Consider the following 23,964-nt stretch of genomic DNA (forward strand, 5'->3'; position numbering starts at 1 on the left):
TATGGCTTCAAAGATGAATTTTAATGATTGTAAAACAATAAATTGTTTATGATAATAGTACAAGAAAACTGTTTTTTTTTCCCCTGATGCATAACTAAATGGTGGATTTGGGAATTTGTGGACACAAGATGACATTTGTCTTTCTTGCTGTTTACCAGCTGAGAAGTAGTGTCATTTAGCTACTGTTAAGTAGCTAGAGCAGAACCAATTATATCCTGTAAGGCATCAACCTGTAAAAGAGAAAACAAAGCTGTATTGCAGAGTAATTGCAGCATAAGAAATGAAATGATCCAAAATTCCTATTTACAAATTGATAACAGAATTGTTTATGTAATGAGCATCCAGAAAGCAGGCTAAGGCAGTTTGCATTGTGTTAGCTGATTCTTTTTTTGGACTTCTGTTAAAACTATGGTTACTTATATCGGTGAACCTTAGAAAATAACACTTCTTGGCAGTCCTGTCTGGATTGCATTTGTAACATCATACCTAGGGCCCAAATATATACCTTATTTATAAAGGAAATTAGTTTTCAAGCTGATACATTTATGGTAGCTGTGCTTCAAAGTGATTACTCCTGATGCGATAATGTTCCTTTAGCAGTAGTTGCAGTATGGACCTTATTGTGCTAGGCTTTATATGTACCTAAGGTTAGAAAGACCTTTCTGTTATCAGAAAAGGTCACGAAAGAAATTGATGAAGCATGCTGGAAAGCAGGGCTCCCTCTTGGACTTTGTGGCTCAGTTACTAATTATGCCACATGTCCAAAGCCTGTGATATTAAGCACTGATATTTTTAGCTGTTCTGGTGACTTAACCAGAAAATAACCCTCTACTCTTATCAACTGAAGAACTTTTTATAGGAGGACTTGGGCTGTTTTGTGGTAATTCGTAGAAAAAAACACTAATTTTGTTTTGTAAGTCTAACAACACTTAGCAAATGAGACTGCAAGTAGTTACCAGGATTTTCTAAATGCAACACTGATAATTGTGAATTGCTAATGCTAAATTCTCTAAGGAAAAAGGATAGATTAACATTAGCACTTTCTTCTTCCCCAAACTAAGTTTAGTGTTTTGCACCAGGGAATTCAGAAGTGACTTTAAAAAGTACCAATCCCATTTTACAAATTGGGAACCTAAGTCCAATAAGCCAAAGTTACCTGCTGAAAGTTAAATGGACAAAGGCAGAGCTGAGCTGACTAGGAGGCAGCGTTCAGGGCTCCAAGCCACAGGCAGATCCTGGAGGGACCCACCTGGTCTGGGAATACCCAGGAGGAGAGCAGAACTCTGTATGATGGACCAGGCAGGGAGGGCCCGGTGGAGCTTTGCTATAAATCAGCATGGATCTAGGCTCGCCATCAATTGGTAGGAGCAAAAGTGAACACAAGGGATTCACAGCTGGCTTCAGTCAGCTTTTACACAGAAGCCATACAATGGTATGACAGGAAAGGAACTTAGCTGTAATACAAGGAAACTGGAGAGAGGTGACGTTTGGGACAGAAAAGCCCTCACTAGAATAAATAGTGCCTTCTACAAGAGCGAATACAGAGCCAAAGGGCTGCTGGGACTGCTAATGACAGAGAGAAAGTGAGACTATCTTGTCTGTGGCCAGGAGAGGGCATGTCATTCCTGCCTTGTCAGCAGGGAACAGCATTTGCCAGATACCCAGTTACCCGCAGTCTGTGCTTGGACGAGGCTCTGCCTTCCTGCCCCTACCCTGAGTGCCCCTTCCAAGTCCAGCTGTGGGGGATTATGAATGAACGCTGAACCTTTTTAAAAGCACATTTCTAGCAGTGGATTTGAAACCAAGTGAAATCTTTAGTTTGAAGCTCACCTTACCAATTCCTTCTGGTTCATGAAGCTTCTAGCGGTGAGGGGTGGAACCACATCAGTTCTTAATCCAGTCACAGAACTGTATGCAGTTCCACCTGTGGCTCTATTTACTACCTAACTCTTCAACTAGGTTCTTTAACAGACACCCCTTTCTGAAGAGCGAAGAACCAGAGAAACGTGCCGGCCTCTAAGGACCAACACCTTTTCCTTGTAAGTCCTACCTTATTGCTCTTGGAAGCATCCAGATTCTGCAGCTCAAACACACTGACTTGTCCCTTACTGTCTCCTACTAGAAGGCAGTCTGTGTTTTTAGCAAAAAGTACAGATGTGAACTTCACTTGTGGGCTGGCAGACCTAGTGATCAAGGGATCCAAGCTGCAACCAATAAAGCCATACATTAATGGCAACATAGAGGTAAAATTGTGTTTGCCTGGAGTGCTATCACATACAAAAATTCTAGCAGTAGTGCGGTCATGATGAAGGTTGAATGTTTTATTTTTTATGGTCTAGGTTAACTTACAGCTAAGAAGTGGGGCAGTGTTTTGCTTGTTCTCTAACAAAACAAAAATCCCAGCCATTATTAATAAAGATATTTGGGTTACATAAAATCTGTCCTATTGCCTAGTACCTGGAGTTGGAAGGGGTGTTAATATTTTTATAATAGGCATAACTTCTTTTCGCTGCTACAAGGGTCAATGGGCCTCCTGCTTCACTGCTTTCTTCACGCTGTCATTGATTCTAAACAGCACAGACCAGCAGTACAAGGCCACAGATTAACTGAACTGCACGCGAGACATGAGAGACTTGCACCTACTTTACAATAGTGTGAAAATGCAGGAGGTTTCTGAACTCCCAACAATCTCTCTCATCTTTACAATAGGTCCAAAATAGCTTAGTTCTGCTATTTTTCTTTTTAACCATGGAAGGGGTAGAATCTGTGATTACTGCAGTAGAAAATCAGCTTTACCCCTTATCAATTCCATTAGGCATCCTGCTCCTTGTCTTATAATCACAGTTCTCTTATTGCTACCATCTGTTGTTAAAAAGTGTTTCAAAGTGCTAAGCAAGCAAATGATATAGAACTGTAACTATCTGATAACGATACTGATTAAACAATAATGTTTAACCTCTGTGCTGTTATGTCTACCATTTCAGATGCTTCTTCAGGAAAAGTAGTTACTTACGTGCTGATGCTAAGATCCCAGATTTCTATTCTGCTTTCATTCACTGCTACAAATATAAAGACTGATTTTGGAGACCACATAATGTCATGAACGATAGCAGCGGTGGAACTAAAAGTTAAAATGGGCTTCTGCGAATCCTGGTGCCACAAAATAATGCTCCAGTCTGTAGAGCAGCTTAAAAACACGTCAGTGCTGAATGGATTCCAAGCGATTTTGTACACAGGACCCTTGGCATTTGGGAAGAAGCAAAAGAGAACCTGGTGTTATTCTACAGGTACAGCCTCACAGTATGGTTTTCAGTAGCTCTCTATTCCCACAGGGTTTTCATGGAAATCCCTGACTGTTTCTGACCTTTAGCAGCAAAACTAGCACTGTTTTATATATACCCATAGGAAACTAGGATGTAGCAAATGTGATAAGATAGCAGAGATCATAAGAATAAAAACATGCAGCTAATTCTGTGCCTTCACAAGTTGTTAGGGGAAGCTGATGCCCATAGGGCAGCTTCTCGGATGAAGCAAAGACCTGCAAATAGGCAGTTTGTTAAAGCTCTGCCATCTTTCTTTCAGAGGTAATGCTATTTAACTACAGACTCCAGGACAATCAGATTACTTATTGTTCTCTTTAAGTAAAGCCAAACCTTTAAAACAGTTTATAGTACAAGCTTTAATAAATTCCTTAAAAGCACTCCTTGTAGAAGTAATGTAGAAAGTAATTGTAGAAAGCAATCCCATAAGAGTGTAATGCTTTATATGGTGGGAATTCTTTCGTAATGTTAGAAAAGAAGTTTTGGTTTCTTTTGTTGCAGGTGTTTGTCTAGTAAATATAAGCAAAGAAACAATTCAACTGGTCAACTTAAACGAATATTGTTTCTGCTGTTGTTACTTTTTGTATGCATCACTCACCTTATGTCCTCTGTATGTTTCTAGAAACTGCTCATTGTTGGAACAAGAACATTTGTGAATAAGTCCCTCTTCTGTTCCAGCAAGATAAAAATTAGTATCCTGTAATAAAGGTAAAAGTAACCTAGATTGGATTATCCTACATATCATTTATCCAAAAATATTTAAAGAACTGGATGAACGTGGGCTGTGACAGTTCTCTGAAGAGTCAGGCTGGAGTTGCTAGGATGTTGTGTGTTTGGCTGCCTGCATGTATGCTGCGTAGATGTATGTGCAGTGGAGCCAGTGATGCCAGGACATATCAGATTCACTGTGTGTGTTCTCCATCTGTGCAGAACACAGGCTGTGACTTTTGACTCCGGAAAACCTTGGACTTTCTGTGAATGCTCTGCAGAGTTGCTCCATGCACACAGAGCCAAGTGTTCAGGGTTTGCAGATGCCAGTGATCCACATGGACAAATGCATGAATCCTTCAAATGCTCTGTGGACAAAAATTTCAGCTGGATAACGAGGAGAAGCCTGGACATTAGAGTCCTGGACTCAGGAGATGCTGAACACAAATTCTCACAGATCTGACCACCGTACCTGGTAAAGCTACCGTAGGATTTGGGCCAAAGCAAACGTGAGTAACATGGCTGAAATTATGATATAGTTGGGATTACTTTGGAATACAGGGATTACTTGCTTTGTTTACCATATTTTTGATAATTTTTGATAACACTGTTATTGCTAATGTTATCAGAAGCAGTCTGCATGTCCTGATGGAGACCCCTGAGCAAGAGGTGTTGAAATTGTCTTTGTGGAACTAAAAAATTTTCCTTTGGCAACAGTGCTTGTTTTGGCCATAGAGAACATGTGTGTAACAGATATGTAGGCAGGAATATTATGGTATGGGATAATTTATCAGGCAAAAGGCTCCATTCATTTCTTCAGTGATATAAACCAACCTGCAGTCAAAACAGCTAAGTGTACAGGATAGCATATTCACCTGACTATGGAGCTTGCATTCTCACACTTAGACTTCTCCAAGGTCTGAGGGCTTCCAGTCTGTTCTCCCAGTTACAGGAGCTCTTAGTCTAGTTTGGGTCTCCAGAGTCCAGATAGCATAAAAATAAATTTTCCCCTTTCAACTCTGTTTCTAGGCTTAGCTTTGCTGAAATGGAACTTGGCATCACACTCTCTGATATTTGCCTCTCAGTATAAACCGTAAACACGTATAGATCCGAACTGTACCTGTCAGAGATATCTGTGGTGCCTCTCTAGATTGTTACATGCTTTATTTTTGCTTGACAGTCTTAGCTGCATATCTAACATTAGCTAAGCGGCAATTTGTGTTGGAACTGAAGACACTTTAAATACCAGTGTCAAATCCCAGCTGGTGTGTGTTAAAGTAGCTCCAGCTGAGGAGCTGATATCTCCTGCATAGTTTTGTTGAGTAAAACTTTGGCCAGGATGGGCTTTCTGAGCCTACCTTCGGGTGGAAGTCAAAGCACATTCCAGGTGCCTGTCGAGATATCAGAGCTTCACTTTTCCGTTCTTTCTCACCTGTTAATTTTTTCTTCTCACTTTCTGTTCGCTTTATTTTCATCAGATCTGTGCAAATGGCAAGAGTTTTTGTCAAACAGATACGGCACGTCAGCAGAGCATAACTCCATGCTTCTTAGGAATGCTCAACAGCTCTTAAATGTTTTGCTTATGATAACCAGTATATAACAGTGTCACCTAAAATAAAATGAGGTAATTGCAATTCCAGGCATTATCTCTGTGCAGAAAAGCAGCAGGGGAAAGTGCTTACCAGAGCAACCCAGTCCTTTCCGTATAAGCCACTTGGTTATTCGGCCATCTGCTGAGATAGAGATTAATATCTCTCCTTTGTCGTCTCCTGTTGTGCCTCTGTCCTGTTCTACCCACTTCAGTTGCCATACAGGACCTATATGTTTATCTAAACACTCACTGGGACAAAAAAGGGTCATGATAAACCATTAACAAAGACAAGACAACCTATTTAAATCATAAATAAACTTCCACTTTGTAATGAACATCATGCTCTGTGACAGAAATGTTAGCTTTTCTTAAATACAAAATTTTTCTGGAACAAAAAGCCAACATTTGGATTTTTTTTTTTTTTTTTTTTTTTTTTGTATCAAACCTATCTGATATTTAATTCCAGGGCTCTGTTTAATGGGCTGACATAACTTTCACTGATACCTGAATCACGAAATCAATCTGCACCTTGTAGGTGCCCTAGACTGGGGAGCTGCTTTCAAGGCAAATGTCTCCCTGATTATCCCTTCTCTTTCACTTTCTTCATAGTTTCCGCTTATCCCTCACTCATCCTGACATTCCATGTCTCCGACCATTTTTGGCAAATGGAATCAGTGAGAAAACATCCAAAGCCACCACTGGGCTCCAATAAGGAGTTGTTATTTGGAACAATACTGTTCTAGTTAGTTAGTACATGAAGTATCAGATGATACAGGGTTGTAACTTGCTGGTGACATTCTTTCTTAAAAAGTCAAACAAAGGAATATTACGCTCTGACCTTTCCAGTGCAGGAACTCCCTTTCTGTGCACAGCAACAGCACAGAGGGTTTCACACCCCAAATAGTGATCACTGGTGTTAAAGCAATGTAACTTTATCAGCAGAAATAAAAATAGGGAGTCATGGCAGTGTAGAGGGAGAACGGCGGTGTCTAAGTATTTGGCTGTATCAGTGTAAATAGGTGGATGGGAAAAATCTGGTCAGTCCACTTTGTCCCCTTCTGGGCGTTTATGTGTTATCATAAATTTTTGTGCCTCCAAATTCTGCTCCAGAAACTTCTAACATTTGAGAGTATTGAGTATTTGTGTGGGCATTTTCAGTCAGAACTGGAAGATGCTGACAGAAGTTGGAAATAAATTAGGTAACATCTCTGAGCATTCACAAGATTTATTTATCAAGAGTGCCAATACTTGCTCACCAAATAACAAATAAAATAGCCACAACGGAGAAACTAAGATGTGACCAAGGCAGAAGGGGATGGGAAATCATGGCCTTACCTGCTGTCTAAAAGTGCAGCGTTATTACGGCTCTGGACATTGTAGATAGCGACAATACCATTGTACATCCCAACTGCTAAAAGATTAGGGCTTGCCATAGAGAAATCCAAAGTAGTTACACCATGTTCACACTGAAAAACACGCTCTGGCCACTGACCAGGAGAAAAATACAAGAACATTTTAAGTTAGTTTCTTAATTTACCTCAGTCTTCTGAGCACTGATATATAAATTGCCAGGCTACACTGGAAAATTCAAGTCCTGATGACCATAATCTCTGCTTCCAGGTAGAAATTAAGGACTATATTCTAACTGGTTCAGTTTACTATTGCTTGCTGCAACCATTACAATTAGGAATAACAAAGACTATGCAGAAATATGACACTGTAAAATACAGTGGATGGGCCTACCCCAAACCAAATACCCCAAACCCAAAACCTAAAAAATCAAGTTCCTCAAGATTCACCTGTGTGAATATGGTGGGACTTTAGAAAATCAAAATAAAAATAAAAACAAAATTTGGAATTTGGAAGACTTCTCTAATTGTTGTCCATCTATCTGAGGTTATCTGTGTTTCTCTGTAATTTTAGGTAAGTGCCTTTCTAATCACAGAAACTCAGCTGAAGATAAAATGTAATCTAAGATACCTTAGGTAATCTGTAAATCACCATCCTCACGTAATTTCTCCACATAACTAAAGAACTGATTCAGCTCTGTTATAAGACTAATCTCAAAAAAAAGTCACTGCACTGAGCTCTTGAAATGGGAAACATTAAAGCATTAGTTAGAAAATAACTGTATTTCAGTGCGCATGCCAAGTCTTGTTTCTCAGTGTTAGGCACTGAGGACTACAGTGATATCAGGAAATCACAAGAGTCCTGATTGTTCTAGATGTGACGGAGATGTCAAACCTCGAAAGCATCGAAAGTCAGAGATTTGATGCTGCATTATTTAGGTTAGTCTAATGCACAATTTTGGCTGCATGGAGTTTGTAGAGCAGGTCAAAGTTGTTTAATTTGACTGCAATCAGATGATTTTCACTATGTCTTCATAACTGAGATCTCCAAGATATTTTTTAAAAATGGCAAATTTTAAAAGAAATTCTGCAAGGACCATTTTTCAGAAGGATATGTAAAAATGTAAATGTTATATCCATGGAACCTGCTGTTTTTTGATGGTATTAGGAAAATTTACATTAGATAATTAAATTTAATTTTATATTTACTTTTTTCTTTCAGCCTAACATAGAACTTTACTGTAGAACAGAAAATGGATTGGAAGGGAGAAACCTTGAATTTAAAATACAGATAATCTCTGTAATCAGAGGTTGGAAGTATTGAAGAAATTGACTATGGATTTTGAAAAAACAAAAGGTAAATGGATTTATTTTCACATTTGCTGTGCTCAGGACTCTTCCAGTCTAAAAAAATCTTTTCAGAAAGATCTGCACACCCAGGTCTACACACAATAATAACTAAATGGATTTACAGTCTTGGTTAGCTCACTCTAGGGACTAGAAATGGGATGCAGAGATTTGCGTTCTTAAGTTGTATAAACTGGTATTACTTGACAGTGGTAACCACCTGTTAGCTGTTTGGTGACCTACGTGAAATGAATTTGGTTCCTGTGAGCAGATGTCCATGTTACCAAACCACCAGTACAATCAGCACCTCTGGCAGTACCAAGAGAGAGGAGGGACAGGCACAGAAACAAAATCACTTCCTATCAGCACTTTCTCTGGTCAAGACGTAAGCACTTTGCTGGGTACTGCAGTCAAAATCAATCTTCCAGAAATGTGTAGTCGCGCCTAGCAAATTACTAACCTTACTGGTTAGGTCTTGCTTTTTGAAACAGGAATAAGGAATTAAATGAGGTAGAAACAGTACAGCAGAAATATATATTGAAGAAAAAAAACAAACTACTTTCTTGCTGCTTCTGTTACCATGGGGTTCTTCAGTGACCAACAGCAAACCAAGCCGCTCTTCTGCTCTTTAAAATCAAACTCTCCATAACCAACAGCCAAAAGATCCTAAAAGCACAGATTAACAGATGTATCTCAGTTCCACTTGAAATTCAGCCTTAGATTTTTAAAAGGCAACTTTCTGCTAACAGTGACTCCGAGTGCAAAACTTACATAAATAATGCTCATATCATATGCAAGCGGAATAATACAAAAGAAGAATGGAATTTATGCTCACCAGGTTAGATGGTACTCCAATTAATGCAGCCTCCTAATCACTAAGAGTGGAACTGGTTCAACTAAAAGCACATTTGCAGTCACTATCAATTTTTTTTTTTGGGGGGGGGGAAGAAAACTCTCCCACCCCCCCCAAAAAAAGCTTTTTGTAAAAATATGTCCCTCTACAGAGAGGAGTATACACTATTCTATAGGCAGATTTTAATGTGCAATATTTAATAGAATATGTGATGCTTTTTCTATTCTTCTCTCTGAACGTTAGCTATAGAAGGAGCTTCAATGACTACTTCAGCCACTTTACTTTTAGCTCTCTACAGTGGGATACAATGAATTCCATTCTTGCTATCCGTAAGGAAGAGGTATCAAACAGCAGTAAGGACCTTAGTCTTCAACTCTTCCCCCTCCCGGCCCCCAACAAAACAACCCCTCTGTGAAAGTAGCTCTTTAAAAGTAGATACTTGTTTCCCTATAATTCTAGGACCGAAGTCTATAAATGTGTCCAGCTTGATAGCATCTGGGATCTGGTGTACTAACCTTATGAAATGGTCTTTATTGTCTCTCTTTTTTTTCCCTTGGGGCAATCTTACTGGTTTTATATTTCTTGTTCTCTGCTGTTTTTACATTCCTTCCATGCATTATTTTTGTGGTGACCAAAAGAGAGCTCTGTTGAAGAACTGAGCTTTACATTAGTCTGAAAGTTGAGATGTCTGAGTCATCTCACCTCCACTGAAACAAAATTAAGTAAACTCGGGCCAGCAGCTGGGAAAACTGTGCCTGATATTACGCATCTTGTCCTTGATGAATGCAGCTTGCTTGGGAGATTACTGTTAGAAAGAAAAAGGTGGGTTCTAAACTATCTACTCTGTCAATGGTAATAAAGTTTAATAGTAGGTGTTTAAATTTCGATTCCCAATTCTATAACGAACCAAGTCTATTATCTTAATGTTATTGATCAGGTGACCAGCAAAGGTAAACTGATGTAATCTGGACCAACTAAAGCTGTTGTGATAGAGTTGTAGGAAGAGCCTAGCACAGTTGTCCACCCTGTAGAATAATGTAGCAATATTATTATATGGAAGGACAAAATACAGATCGTGGGATGCAAACACAACCTGCCTGACTATAGGGATGAATCTGTCTCTTTGAGATCGCTGCCAGCAAAGTATATCAAAATCAGGACTTTGTTTACACTGATGAGTACTTATATCACTTTATAAACAGCTTAGAAGAGGAGATTTGTTAACTCACTGGGTTTAGCTTATTCCAAGCCATGCTGCTCACACTGTGGCCATTAGTTAGATCACATGTATATGACCACAGTAGTTGCAGGCTGGGAGGTACAACTTCTTCTGGGGCTTTATTTAGATTTGACAGAATTGAGGGGCCAATGCCAGTATCCTTCTGCTCTTCCTCATCCTGCTCATGTTCTTCCTTTTCCTGGTCAGCTTCTTCCACGGCTATTACTATATCACCAGTATTTGATGTAACAACGGGTTCTAAAATGCACAAACATGGCAGAATCTGAATAATAGTTATTTCACTTATCTGTAACAGTAACTCACAATGGAAGAAAATAGAATGCCCCTTTTCTACTTTGCAGCAAATATTCTGTAGCAACAAACAAACTAAAGTGAAGATTCAAGAATTAAGACACCTTAACTTTCAAAACTATGATTAAAATGTTGATAGCAACATAGGTGATGGCTTGGTCAGGCTATAGTGTGGCAGTTCTGCTACCAGGTTTTTAGTAAGTGGATTTAACTACCCAGCAACAAGACATTATGAATCCATGCCACCCTCCCCAAACCAGGAATGTTTCTTTCTAATCTCTTGTATTAAAAAAAATAGTTTAAATAGAGATTTTTTTCAAGTTTGATGCCAACTTTTAAAGATCCACACTTAAATATCAATGCTGCAACACTTTTGTTAAGTTACATGATTCTATAACATAAATAGCTCATTATTTGGCAAAATTAAGCATAGAGCATATTTTTAGACTGTTGCTATGTGGTTTTTTGTTTACTCCCCCCTTATCTTATGTAATGTCCAAATCAGAAATTGATCTCAGATCCCTGCTAACAGAATCAGAATATAAGAACTGCCATGGGGCAGAACAGAAGTCCATCTAGTCAGTATTACGCTTCAACGGTAGCTAGTGTAGAAGAGTGAGTAGAATGTAAGACAGACTGATTACCTGCAAAACTGAAACTTTCTATGCCATGAAGAGGCATGATACAGTAAAAGCAGGGTAAAATTACTTCTTCACAGATATTTTTCATCCCTATATTAACTTGGAACTCCTATAAAAATTTTAGCCCTTGGGTCCAGGTCGTACCTTCTTCAGTTTGCAGTGAAGGCACTTCCTGTTAAACACTGATTATCTATCAGTCTAAAACTTCTGTTTACCATCAGATAGTCTGATTTTAAAAGCTCTGTGTTCCAGTGCAAAAAATGATTGGAGAGATAGCAGAATTTATCTGTACCTTAACTGTCAGAGAACAAGTCTGATTAACATTTTGAATAAGTCTCAGTGTGCTGTGATAAGGGGATATGAGCCAGCGCAGAACATCGTTTATTCAGTCCTCCCACCAAGTTCTGTAGGGATGTCAGTTTAAGTGAGTATAAAACTGCAAAGTCTGTGTTGACATCTTGTAAACTCTCCTTTCCTTTGTCTATTTCTTAAATGACTTGTTGTCTGCAAAGACATTTAATGAAAGACATATCTACATGACTTTCAATAGCATACAAAACCTTGTGCCAAAAATGGGGTAGCTGATGACGAACAAACCTATAAGGACAGGAAGTTGTCGATAAGCTGCAAGTTTGGGTTGAAAGACATTCTCCATTAGAATCCTCTCCATGAAAAATAAATCCTGAAGAAATTTTTCTGATTTTAATATAGCCTCTGAATGGTCTTCCTCCTCTTCATGGATTCTGGCAAGAACAGCACTTTCCGAATCTATTATAGAAGAAGTTGTGCTATCTGACAACAGATAATATTGGAAAAAGCAGTTTTAATATGGTAATACTTTGTGTGCAGAAGTCAAGGGAGAAGAAAAAAATTCTTCTCTCCCTGCAAAAAGCATAGAAGAACGTATCATCATCTGAATACCTGCACTACTAAAGTTTTTCTTGCCTTAATTTTGCTTTCTTTTATTGCTCACAGGTATGAGAAGTATGATGAAAGTCTTCTGGAATTTTTTGCAATTGGTTTTGCTTCTACTGTCCTAAGTAATTTAGTATGACAAACTTTGTCACTGACTAGTCACCCCTTTTAAGATCATTTACAAAGGCATTGTACAGAAAAGGTCTCAGCACAGATCTGTCCAAGATTTTTTAGCAAGTTGCCTCTTCCAAGTGACAGACAAGCAGACCAAACATTTTATTCATGCAGTTTTTTCCATACAGGAGAGTGATATGCACAGTTTAGAAGCATGAAGACACTGCAAAAACGTAAACCTAGAAAAATGTTACCTCTGTCAGGAATTGTAGATGCAGTCTGATCATACTCTATAGTTGTAAGAGAGATGCTGCTGTTCACAATTGTGGCTCTGCTGCCTTCTGCTTTTATTGTAGGTTCTACTTCCAGTGCATTAAAGGAATCATACAAGTCCCAGGAAGTGACCATCACCCCTAGAAATGATTTACAGTAGATGCGGTAGTCTTTCATTTCTATACGTTGTTACGAAGAACTGCAGGTGAGCAAAGACTTACTTTTTGTACAACACACCAAATTATTTGGCAGAAGGGCTTAGAAATTAACTGAGGGTCGGACAAGGCTGTAGCAACAGCTGTTGTGTGATGCAAGGCTGCATCACAGTCTCCTGGGAGTGTGGCTTCCCTTCAGTGTGGCCTTCTCCCAGTAAAACAGTGCTGCGTAACCAGACCTCTGCGTGCTCAACTTTTCAAGCACGGATTGGAATGAGCCCTGGTGGAGACTGAATGCACATAAAAAGGGGAAGATATGTTTTTGAATCACATTAATATCTACAGCAATTATCTGTGAACACTCATTTTACTTCTACTCTTTTTGATATACCTTCTTTTTTACATTCCTTTTACCTACACTGAAGAAAACAAAGAAATAATGTTGGGAACAGCATTCCCCATAGCTTTTTTTGGTTGCCGACACAAACAAAATGTGCACAGTAATGCAAAGCTCTGAACACACATCCAAAACCTGGATATTCCTCTACATTTTTTTTAGAACATTGACATTGAATATTTTGTAAAACTGCATTGTCTTCTGAGGCTACCAAGATTTCTTTTTTTCACTAAGACTTTAAATGTCCTAACAGAGCTTCTCTTCCTTGCATCTTGGCAAATAGAAATGGAAACCAGTGTCACTGAAAAAGTTGGGGGGGAAAAAAGGGAACAGTGTCCTTTCATATTTCAAGAGCATAGCTGATTATTGGGTAAAGTTCTGCCTCGTAAGGAGTACTCTTCTTTGGCAGGCAGGACACAGCAGAGGACAACTCTTAGATAGAGTGATGAGTCTTTTATTGCAATGGATACAGGGTACCAGCACCAATTTTCAAATATTAGGAGGGGCAGAAAAGGCCATCACAAATCGCACCAGCCTGCCTTAATTTAAAGCTCTAGAAATGAAAGTGGAAGTTGAGGAAATATCTTCCCCTGCTTAGATATACAAGAAAGAAGAGATTTCCTTAGTCTTCTGAGGTCCCACAATCTAGCTGTATGTTAGCATTTTCCCAAATCAGTATTTAATAAGCAAACTAAATGTAATAATAAACCTAGCTGCCAAGGGTACAGCTGGCAAGGGTACTATGTAGTAAATGAGAGCCTGTGCTTATTAAATACCCATTTCTATGTAATACTTGGAGAGTTTACCTTTATCTTCTGTGATGACTTCGTCACACTGCACTTCCTTGCTCTTTGGGGCTCCGTTAAGGGTTTGCATCATTCTTTCCACAAAGCGCTCATTACCAAGTCTATTTTTGCACATGTCAACATAAATCCTATTCCGCTCCCTTGGAAAAAAGAATGTATATGTTGGCTTTCTGAAAAACATTTGCTTTCAACTTCTCAATGTATTCAATCACAACTAGCATAATTTACTGCTCTGTTTTTGTGTGTGCTTGTTGCCAGACTTTGTTTTAATCTACATATCATCTTTCAGCAGCTATTTCTGACCTTGTAAGGCTGTTCTAAAACAGAAGTGGCCTGTAGAGATGGGTCTCAGCAAAAATCCCTAATCCAGCTACCCTTGGCTGTTGGTAGAATTTAAATGAGTTCAGAAATAAGTAGCTCTTGTCACTTAGGAATGAAATATAGTGCATCCAAGAGACAAAAATGAAACTGGTACATTTCTATTTAGTCCAGCCCTCAGATAAGTAGAAATAGTCAGCAGGAATTGCAAAACTTGTTCTACTATTTTGGTTTCAATATTCTAACAGGAGACTGGATTATACCCAGCCTCAATGCACAATCAGGTTGCTGACCTCAGAAAGAGTCACTGTCTGTTCCTATGCAGTTTGCAACATGTACTGCGTACACCAGCAAAGTCTGATTCATAGGATGCTCTTCCCCTTCCTTTTTCCCAAAAATCATACCACAGTGTGATTCACAGACAGTAGGGGTTGGAGTCCTACCATAAACTTTGCATGTACAGCAAAAGAAAAAGCTCTTTTGTCTAAGTTGTTTAACCTCCCAAATGCAGCATGCTGGATGCCAGGCTTTGGGGCTTACGTCTACACAAACTGTGTGAGAAGTGTATTAGTCTGGCATCAGTCCTGGGGAGAGCTTACGTCTACACAAACTGTGTGAGAAGTGCATCAGCCTGGCATCAGTCCTGGGAAGAACTTCTTTGCCCTGTGTCCCAATCAGGTCCTGGGAGGAAGCCAAAAAAGCTGTGTGTTCTAGGTTAACTCCCTGCCAAAGTTCATGGCAGCCCAGGGAGGAGACTCCAAAGTGGAAGCAAACTAGATGCAACTAAGGTGGGGCACCACATTTTAAAAGGCAGGGTCACTTGTGGTGGGGTGAGGTTTCTTCTAGCTAGAACCACAGCAAAGAGCTTCAGAGGAAGCCAAGGGATGCCTAGCTTGTTTATATCTTTGTTTGAAATCATTGGCTATAAAACTACACATGAGAATTAATACAGGGTTTTGCAATTACTTACTGTGTAATTAAGATTAAATCATATTAAGTAATTCATGTATACCATATTTCTCGATCTTCTCTTTTGCCCATTCTCTCTGTTCAGTTGTCACTGTGCCCCACTTTTGCTGTCTGCCTCAATCTACCAGTCAAAAATGGTATGAATTTGACCAGCAAGATGAACTTTTAAGGAATTTAGCCCATCTTGTCAAAAAACAAAATTGAACCTAATATGGCTTTAGATGAAGGTGAAATGGCATACTGTAGCAGTCAGAACACTGAACCTATGTGTGATTAGCCTTTTCAGGACTTTGTGACCAACAGAAACCAGGTGCACTGAGCATATTGCATGCATGGACACAACTACAAACATACGTACAGAACTTTTCCAGCATCTTCAGACTCTACAGACACCATAACAGATGGCATATCGAATATCCAAATAGTTTCCGTCTCTGTAAGGTAAATATCCACTATCCTATCCAAGTCTTCTTTTGTCAGTTGTTCTTTTGTCTCCTCTCGCCTCACCTGTACATCTGACACATTACATGAGGTTAACAAGTGAGCACTTTTCTGCTCTAACTTTAAAAGAAGAAAAATTAATTCTAAAAGTATTGTAATGATCAGGAGCCAAAACTTGTGAGGCACTGAGTTCCTTTGAGGTGCTGGGCATCTCACATCTACTGACTGTAGTGTCTCACAGATCACAGTGCTCCAAAGAACAGTTTAAATCTGTAATTATACAGGGTATGTTCTTTACCAGTTATGCTAACACTCGTGTCTCGTCGAGGGCCAGGTTCTACTATGTCTTCTGCTATGGACTCAGTTGTTGACGCATATGATCTAGAAATAGTGCTGCTTCCATATGACCTTCAATAACAAAGAAATAAACAGAAATCATATGTGAGAGTCCAGATGTCAGCTAGCAAAGCATTACAAAATTAGCAGTGTTGTTATCAGGATAAACCACATAATACTTTGTAGTAGCATGTTCAGTGATGCGTATGTTGTAAAAGAAGTCATAGAAGGCTTTGGAAAGAAATTAATGAAATGGTTTGAAGAAGACTTAAAAAGGAAGATTTCTTCTGACAGCCTATCTCAAGGCATTAAATAGCAGATAGAAAAGAAACTGTTGAGCTCTTAGATTCATTGTTAGCATATAATAACATGAGGTGTTGTTTACCTGCTGTGTGATAACACATACCCACAGATAGCACTGTTCTCAACCAGAATTAAGACCCTTTGGTGTTTTGCATGTGCTGGAATGTCTCTGAAATGCATCGGAAACTCATTTGGAGGGATTAGATTATTAAAAAAAATAATTATGTTTATGAAAGGAATAGCTGTGATAATTAAAAGCAAAACTCAAAAATTATATACAGTTTTTTTTTTAGCAGGTTTTCGCTTCCTCAAAAGTGAAGTGTGAGTGATTATAAATATACAAGAGGCAGTTGAAAAGACATTTTTAAAAGATTTTTATTAAAAACTGAAGTAAAATCATTTCATCCTGTATTTTAAGTGAAGAGCTCTAGGCTCCAAAAATTATGCATTTATTTTTCAGGAGATAAGCTTGTATCCTTTAAGTAGTTACTTGTGTGTATCTGCTCTGGTTTAGTATCCCTACGTCTAAAGTTATCCCTCATGACAGCCACTCTAGGAAGCATAACAACAAAATTCTCTCAAAGAACAACCTCCTTTCCTCAGAAATTACAATCACATTAAATTTGCCAAAGAAAACAGTAAATAATGCTTTTCTTTATATAATCTTTTCCCCCAGTGTTGATTTTACTAGTCCTTAGTCCCTTTGACTAAATAAATAGCACTTCCTCTCCATATAATTTGAATGTGCACATACCATCCGATAAAGTGATGTGGTTCATTACTTTTCATTTTAAACACAAATAGTTATTTACCTTTTTCTGTGTAATTTAACTGAATTTGTCAGCCAGAAGATGAAATGTCTCAGATCTATCGACTTTGTTTATTCCCTACGTACTGAAGGTTTGGGGATAGTAAGCAGTGAACATATAATTTAGCAGGTTTAATTCAAAGTTTTTATATAAGAACAATTTTCAAATGTGCATATGCACACACACAGAGGTAACTAGTGTAAATTAGTTTAAAAGGAATTATATGTTAATATAATAAAATGTTATTATATTAACAATATTTTGATATCTGAATAAAAACAGTCACGTTTTTAAAAATGGTTGCCTATACTTAGTAAATATAACTAAAATGGACAAGTAGTTTTAAAACAAATTTGTAACTTTTCAGTGAAAACAGACCTCCTGTCTCCAAAGCATTTTTACAAAACCGTAGATAAGCAGATATTAATATATGCCAGTTTTTGAAAGACAGGCTTGGGGAAAGCAGAAAGTATCGGAGGTGGCCTGGAGTCTATTAAAGAGCTACAACTGCCCCTTCTTAGCTTTACAGTCCTGCTCAGACAATGAGAACACAAACTCCCCTATCTTTAAGACAGTGTTTTGACACATATGTGTTTATAGGTTTTTATCACGACTCTGCATGCAGGCTTAACCACTACAAAACCCGGAGTCCGGATGTCCGTATTTCTGAATTGTGATGTACTCATTACTGTCTCTAAAAATGGCCTATTCTGGAACATTGCATAGAAAAATTTTAGGAAGGAGTATTTGGGTAAAATTAGACATGTCAGAGCAGTGTGTACAGCAGTCTGCTTTTGCTTATCTGTACTGGAATTTCAGCAAGTAGTTCTGACACAGAATCAGTCTTAGTCTCAAGTACTGACAAATTCCATTTATTCTATTTGTTACCTTCCTCAAATTTTAATTGACAATTATAGCCTAAACAGGTAAGTTTCTGTATTTTGGCACTGGCAATATAGTATAATTATTAGCTGTGTACAATTATACCAGTTCCCAACCCCTCTAAAGAGCAGAGGTGTGGCTATTCCAGGCTAGGTATCCTGTGAGGCAGGATTTAGGAGACAGCATATCAGCTTACCTTGAGAACGGACCTGCTAAACTAATATTCACACCTGATGTCTGTTGCATGGAAAAAGAAGATAGAAAAACAGATCCTGTGGCCCCAGAGTAATCACTCGGTGCTAAGAGTTTGCCTTGCTTGGGTGCAACACTACTGGGATCTGGCTGGAAGAGCGGACGGGGTGTCACATCCTTTCCTTCATCATCAAAAACCTGAAGAAATATTTAAATAATCATAATAGCTTCACTGTGTTCTGAAAACAAGTGACAGTGATGACACATGCAACATTTTATCTTATTTGGAACAAGACCCTGATTCAGGCAGGATAGAGAGATATTCACCCTCCCTGACAGAACAGATAGGTAACCCCTCTCATGCAAATGAAGTCTAATGTACACCACTGACAAGGGCAAGGGTGTTTGCATTCCCGCTTTCCCTTGAGAGTACAGCCTTGAGAAGCTGCTGTCACCTTTGCTTGGGACTTCTTTGGATCTCTTTGTATAGAAACGGCTGCAGAATATCCTGAGAAATTATATTCACCTAGCTATCTGAGCCACTTCTCCTTCTTGGTTAACCCTGTTGTCTTTTCAGACTTGCTTATCCCATACTGACTGCCAAGAGTGGCTTATTGGCCACCACTATTCATAGCAAATTAACAGTACAGCAAAAGCAACTAGAGAAACAATTGTGCAACTTTTTTATTATATTGCTCAAAATATCATTTTATTGTAAGAATATATTCAGCATGGTCTCCAAACAGCACTCAGATTATGTCGTGGGAATCTCTTCTCTTTGTTAGGTAAAGACATACAAATGTTCCAGTCAATGTATCTCATGTAGACAGTTCTTCTTAAATAATTAGTTCTTCAGTTAGGAGGAGAACTGTTATTCTAAGTTGCTTACCTTCAAATCAATGCAGGCAAATATTTGAAAAAGGATGTTACACTGTTTGGCTATCCTAGCGCATAATTATGTTCCTTTATCACTAGTGGAAGGACTTCAGCAGAATGGTACACAAGAACACAGACTACATCTACACCGCTACATAAAACAGCCAATTCTCTGGTCTTGAGGCCGAGTGTCCTGGCTCCATTCACAGTACATAGTCCTTGACTTTGTGTCTTGTCTAGGCTTCATGTGACGCCCTGATGGCCCTAAATTAGAGTTCTTATTTTGGTTGATCAGGGTTTTTTTTCAGTTCAAAGTGCCTAAAATAATGTGAGGGCTGTGTTGCAGCTCATAGCACAAACTGAATGTAATCCTACGTGTCTTGGGGTGTGATGTGAGGGCACCAAGAGGTTTTTAGGGGTGCAAAGCCTGCTAGGATGGTACCAGAGGATCGTATGGGCAATAGAAGGCTAACTGCGTACCCCCTTGAACGTGTCACCCACTGGGAATGTGTAGTTGTGTTATCTCCCAAAACTGTGCTAGTATTCCAGAGAATACTAACCAGCAAGGACCAAAGCAGCTGCAGAGAGTGTATTAACGATCCATAATCCAATGCATAAAATTACTCCCTATTTCATTTAGCAGTAGAAATGCAACTACAGCATCCAACTGCAGCCCCTGTCCCCTTGGAGAGCTCCCTTCCGTGAGCTGGATGCACCTGCTCCCTGATGCAATGCTGAGGGTAGTTCAGGGGCTGCAGCAGAGAACCTGCGATACCCCACGCGCTGAGCAGGAAACTAGGAACCTCAGCTAGCCAGCGAAGAACACCATCCTCCTCATCAGAAATGCATCATACAGTCACGCTCTCTGGAGCTTCTGTGTTGCACTCACTCCTGCTGAGAGCTCTTCCCTCCAGCTTCACAACCCTGAAACCTCTTGTCAGCGTCAAGTGCCTAAACACTTTTTTCCACTGAGTGCCCTTCCCTTTATCTGACTCCAGAGGGAATTAATTTGCAGTCAGCGTTTAAAATGCTGGTTTTGTTAACTTGTGTAGAAGATACAGTTGACTTAGACAGTTGACTTCTGGCAGTCTCTCAAGTCAGATCCGTGGAACATCCAACCCCTCATCCCAAACAAACAGAAAAAACACCACCTATAGAAAGTTTAAAAAAAAAGCAAAACCAAAGCAAAGCTTGTTAGTCTCTGTTTTTTATACCATGGAGAAGTAATTATGCCCAACTGCTTTGTTTTTATTCTTGCAGATTGGTTTTACACATGGATCATCCTCATCTCAAGAGGGACTCAGCTCTTGGACCCCCTTCTTTCTCCACTTTGACTTCAGACCTGCCTTTCCTCTCCTCTTCCTTCCCCTGCTTCTTTCTTAACAACTTTAAAAATCTACAATAACTCATATTGAAAACTTTCTAGTAACAGAGCAAGCGGCTTCTCACCTGTATGGCATGCTTGGTACCCAGGAGAGACCCCTTGTCCACGGCTCTGCTCTCCGAAGTTGTGAACTGTCTTCTCTGGCTCATCGTCCTGTACGAGAAGGTGCCGCTTGTGACGCTCCCTTGTCTCTGGCTACCAGAGCTTGCTGTCGATCCTTTCACACTGATATCCGTCCTGGAAGTTCTGTTTCTAGTGACAAAACACGGTCAACAAAATGACATGCTCCTGAACTTTCATGAACAGCTTAAAGGTATGGTAATGTGGAAATAAGGTTATTTCTTTAGAGGAATCTCCTTGCAGCTTCTCAGGAAGCGTTCTCAGTGGGTCATATGAAGAGCACGGTGGATGAGGATGGGGGAAATGGGTAAATAAGGGCGTCATGGGCCTTCTGGGATAGACGAATGGGAACGAACGTGGAAATCGAGGAGGAAGAGTTGGGATCTGCGACTCCCCATCCACCAGCGATCCGGTGAAACGGGCGCTGCCTCCAGCCCGCCCCGGCTCCCCCAGCCCGCCTCCCCCCCAGCACGGGTCCCTTCCCTCACGGCGGGTCCTTCCTCGCCCCGCTGCCACCCCCGGGCGAGGCGGGCGCTCACCCGCCGCGGGCGGTGCTGCGCGGCCCGGCTTGGCCGCCGGGGCCCGGCATGGCGGCGGCGGGCGCTCGCGCGTCGCGTCGCGCGGTCGCCATGGCAGCCGCGCGCCAAGACGCGGAGCGCCGATTGGCCGCCAAGACGCGGCGCGCCCATTGGCCGCTAAGGACGGCGCCGCCGATAGGTGCCGCTGGCGGCGCGCGCGGTGCCGTGCTCCCCCCCGCCCCGCTCCGTGAGCCCCCCCCCTCCCCGGTGCCCGGTGGGGCCGCGCCCGCGCCGCCGCCCGCCGGGCTCGGCCTGCAGGGCCGCGCCGCGCCCATCCCGCCGCCGCGGGGGCCCTTTGTCCGCGGAGCACGGAGGTGCCGCTCGGCCCCGCTGACAGGGTGGGCGCAGCTCTGGGGGGCGGGGAGGGGTCTTTCCCCCCCCCCCCCTTTTTTTGCTGATTTCTCCTCGTTTTCAAGGCGTTAAAGCGCCGGTGGCGGGGGAGGGGCTGCGGGCTGACTGACGGACCGGGCCGCTCCTTGTGGGGGGAGTGGAGCGGCCTCCCCGCTCGGCCACCGCCACAGTCCAGCACAGGGCTTGAAGAGGGGGGAGGAAAGGGGGAGAAAACGCAGGTTTTGCCCCCAAACCCGGGGCCCCGGGAGGCTTTTCCGTGGCGCTCGGCAGCGTGCGGCGCCCTCGCTCCGAGGAGTAATGGCAGCGCCGGGCTGTCGGGGCGGGAGCGCCGCCTGCGCCCGGTAGCGCCGAGCCCGGGCGGGTAGGACTGCGGGGGCGGTTTGGGGGCAAAGCGGGCAGAATCGGTACCGTGTGTCCCCCCCCCCCGCCCCGCCCGCCGCGTGGGAGCCCGGCGGCCGCACCTCGCCCGCCACGTGAGTACGGCCGGGCCCCCGCCCCACGCCCGCCGCGCCTTTCTGCCCAGTTTTCTTTTATTTCCGTATTTTTATTTATTTATTTGTCCGTATCTAAGGCGTCGGGGCCGTGACAGCCCCGGCGGGGGGGCGGGGGGGGGCTCAGCCCGCGCCGCGACCCTGTCAGAGGGGAGGGGACGCGCGGGCAGGAGCCGAGAGCAGAAATAGTTGAATACTCCGGATTTTCGAGCCGGTTTGTTTTTCTGTGTGGGGGGTAAATTCTGTTCGTTTGCGGCGTGGGGCGACGCCGAGGAGCGCGGGGGGCAGCAGGGCCCGGGGGGGGGGGCGGGGGGGGCGGCGCGGTGACAGGACCGGCGGGCGGGGGCGGGGCCTCCGCCGTGATTGACAGGCGGGGCGGGGCCTCCGCTGTGATTGACAGGCGGGGCGCGCGCCGCGGGCTTCCCGCGCGGCGGAGTTGGGGGGGGGCGGAGCGCAGCGCTGAGGGCTGGGAGGGCGGGGGGGGGGGAGGAGCGCGCGCGGCCCCCCCCCCCCCCGGCGGCGGTGCGCGGTGACGTCGCGCGTCGCGTGCCCCCTCCCTCCTCCCCTGCCTGCCTCCCTGCCTCCCTCCCGCCGCCGCCGCGCAGACTGCGCCCCGCCGCCGCCGGTGCCGCGTCCTCCGCCGCGGCGGCGATGTGACCCTCCCCCCCCCCGCCCCGCCGCCGCCCGCCCGCGCCGCGAACATGGCGGAGGTGAGAGCGCGGCGGGCGGGGCGAGGGTTCCGCCCGGGAACTTGTTGCGCGGGGCCGCGGCCGGGCGGAGCGTCCCACAAGTTAGTTGTGGGGCCGCGGAGGCCGCGCCCGCCCCGCTGCGCCGGGCCGGGGGGGCGGGGGGGGGGCGGCGGCGGGGTGCCGGGTCGCCCTCCGGGGGGCAGCGGGAGCCGAGCGCCGCCCGCCTCCGCGGGGCCCTGCGGGGAAGCGGCGGAGGGCCGGCGGCTGCCGCGGCGGGGGGGGGGGGGGGGGAGATTGGGGCGGCCTTCCCCGCCGTGGGGCGGGGGGGGGGGGGGGGCAGCCCCGAGGTGCGTGTGGGGCGTGCGGGCGGGTTGCGCTGCTTCTCGGCGGTCCCGGTACCGTCCCGGCGTGAGGAATTGCGTCTCCGGGGCTTCGACCGGAGCACCGCTGCTGGAGGATAAAATTTAGAGAAAACGAGGTTACATTTTACCTTTTCGTAGTGATTAAGACAAAGGTGGAGTGCTGGTGCGGGTAGGTCTCCCTCCCGAGGCGCGGGGAGGGCTGCTGTCCTGCCTCCCGAAAGAGGACGAAGGGCTCTTTCCGGGGGAGTTTCGGGAATCAGCAGAGGCTTATTGACCTCCTTTCTGTCGAGGGAGGTAGAGCGAGGGGAGCGTTTGGTTAGCGAGGTGTTCGGTTAGCGAGGTGCGTGTTTGTCCCCCCCGATGGGATCGGCGAGGGTAGCTGCTTTGCTCCGGACAGGACAGGTAAGGAGAGATGAATAGATATTTCAGTAAGTTTTCCTTCAAATTATCGTAAGGTTCCAATTTTCAGGTAATTTGCTGCTTGAACAGTGTTGACAAATGAATTGGAAATGCTTATTTGAAAGGTATGCCATAAAAAAAAAATCTCTTCCATGGGACAGATATTTCTTCTGGCCAGACTTGGGCAGGGGGCAGGATGGGAAGGAGAGGTAGGTATCGGTGTTAGAATATCTTACAGATGAAGTTTCTCTCTTCTTCCCATGAAATTTCTGAATTTGTATGAATTTTTACTTAAATTTATCTTTTTACTTGGGAAGGAAAGATAAATGTAGCCTTTTTCCTGTTACTGCTACTAAATGTACTAATCTAATCTTAAAAGGAACTGTCTTTCCTCAGTATCTCGAGAGGCAGAGAATTACAGGTCTCATCCCTGAGTAATTTCTTGGCTGAAAAAATGTGGCTGT

The 23,964-nt window shown here is 43.0% G+C and overlaps 2 protein-coding genes and 1 long non-coding RNA gene across 11 annotated transcripts in view; 2 read left to right on the forward strand and 1 right to left on the reverse strand.

The window, feature by feature from the left end:
- On the reverse strand, positions 1-23,326 carry DNAI4 (dynein axonemal intermediate chain 4). 4 transcript variants are annotated; one of them, XM_026098531.2, is made up of 17 exons: positions 23,230-23,326; positions 20,576-20,762; positions 18,255-18,448; positions 16,027-16,136; positions 15,646-15,802; positions 14,001-14,140; positions 12,624-12,782; positions 11,938-12,132; positions 10,398-10,645; positions 8,895-8,981; positions 6,955-7,106; positions 5,711-5,868; positions 5,387-5,508; positions 3,919-4,017; positions 3,014-3,240; positions 2,051-2,204; positions 1-230 (listed from the first exon to the last, which is right to left on the reverse strand). In XM_026098531.2, exons 2-17 carry the CDS (start codon positions 20,657-20,659, stop codon positions 186-188), a joined length of 2,331 nt encoding a protein of 776 aa, XP_025954316.2. In that variant the 5' UTR covers positions 20,660-20,762; positions 23,230-23,326; the 3' UTR covers positions 1-185. The 4 variants fall into 4 exon arrangements, with proteins under 4 accessions (XP_025954316.2, XP_064372403.1, XP_064372402.1 ...); XM_064516333.1 differs by lacking the exon at positions 23,230-23,326 and adding an exon at positions 21,170-21,306 and having other exon boundaries at positions 20,576-20,756; XM_064516332.1 differs by lacking the exon at positions 23,230-23,326 and adding an exon at positions 21,170-21,305.
- Positions 3,950-8,321, forward strand: LOC112982280 (uncharacterized). Its single transcript, XR_003258946.2, has 3 exons — positions 3,950-4,028; positions 4,251-4,537; positions 8,191-8,321. It is a non-coding gene; the product is annotated as an uncharacterized LOC112982280 (long non-coding RNA).
- Positions 21,392-23,964, forward strand: part of MIER1 (MIER1 transcriptional regulator) — a 42,968-nt gene continuing 40,395 nt past the window's right edge. For 2 of the 6 annotated variants that reach the window (XM_064516336.1, XM_064516339.1), the window contains exon 1: positions 21,392-21,546. Coding sequence is in view for 3 of the 6 variants with exons in the window: in XM_026098535.2 (XP_025954320.1) it covers positions 23,462-23,503 (42 nt within the window). In the remaining 3 variants the exon portion in view is untranslated. Of the gene's footprint in view, positions 21,547-22,014; positions 22,033-22,614; positions 22,761-23,311; positions 23,504-23,964 lie in introns of those variants that run through there. The other 4 variants (XM_064516335.1, XM_064516338.1, XM_064516337.1 and 1 more) reach the window with 3 other exon arrangements.

The sequence above is a fragment of the Dromaius novaehollandiae genome, chromosome 8, assembly GCF_036370855.1.
Source record: "Dromaius novaehollandiae isolate bDroNov1 chromosome 8, bDroNov1.hap1, whole genome shotgun sequence".
Taxonomy (NCBI): Eukaryota; Metazoa; Chordata; class Aves; order Casuariiformes; family Dromaiidae; genus Dromaius; species Dromaius novaehollandiae.

Excerpts from the sequence above, each read along its gene's own strand:
- DNAI4 (XM_064516332.1), bottom strand. The coding sequence starts at position 21,261 with ATGGCGACCGCGCGACGCGACGCGCGAGCGCCCGCCGCCGCCATGCCG. Across the intron at positions 14,141-15,645 it reads GAAGATGCTGGAAAAGTTCT|GGAGCGGAATAGGATTTATG; the intron begins GTACGTATGTTT and ends CTTTTTTCCAAG. Across the intron at positions 4,018-5,386 it reads GCTTTGACTTCCACCCGAAG|GATACTAATTTTTATCTTGC; the intron begins GTAGGCTCAGAA and ends CCTTTATTACAG.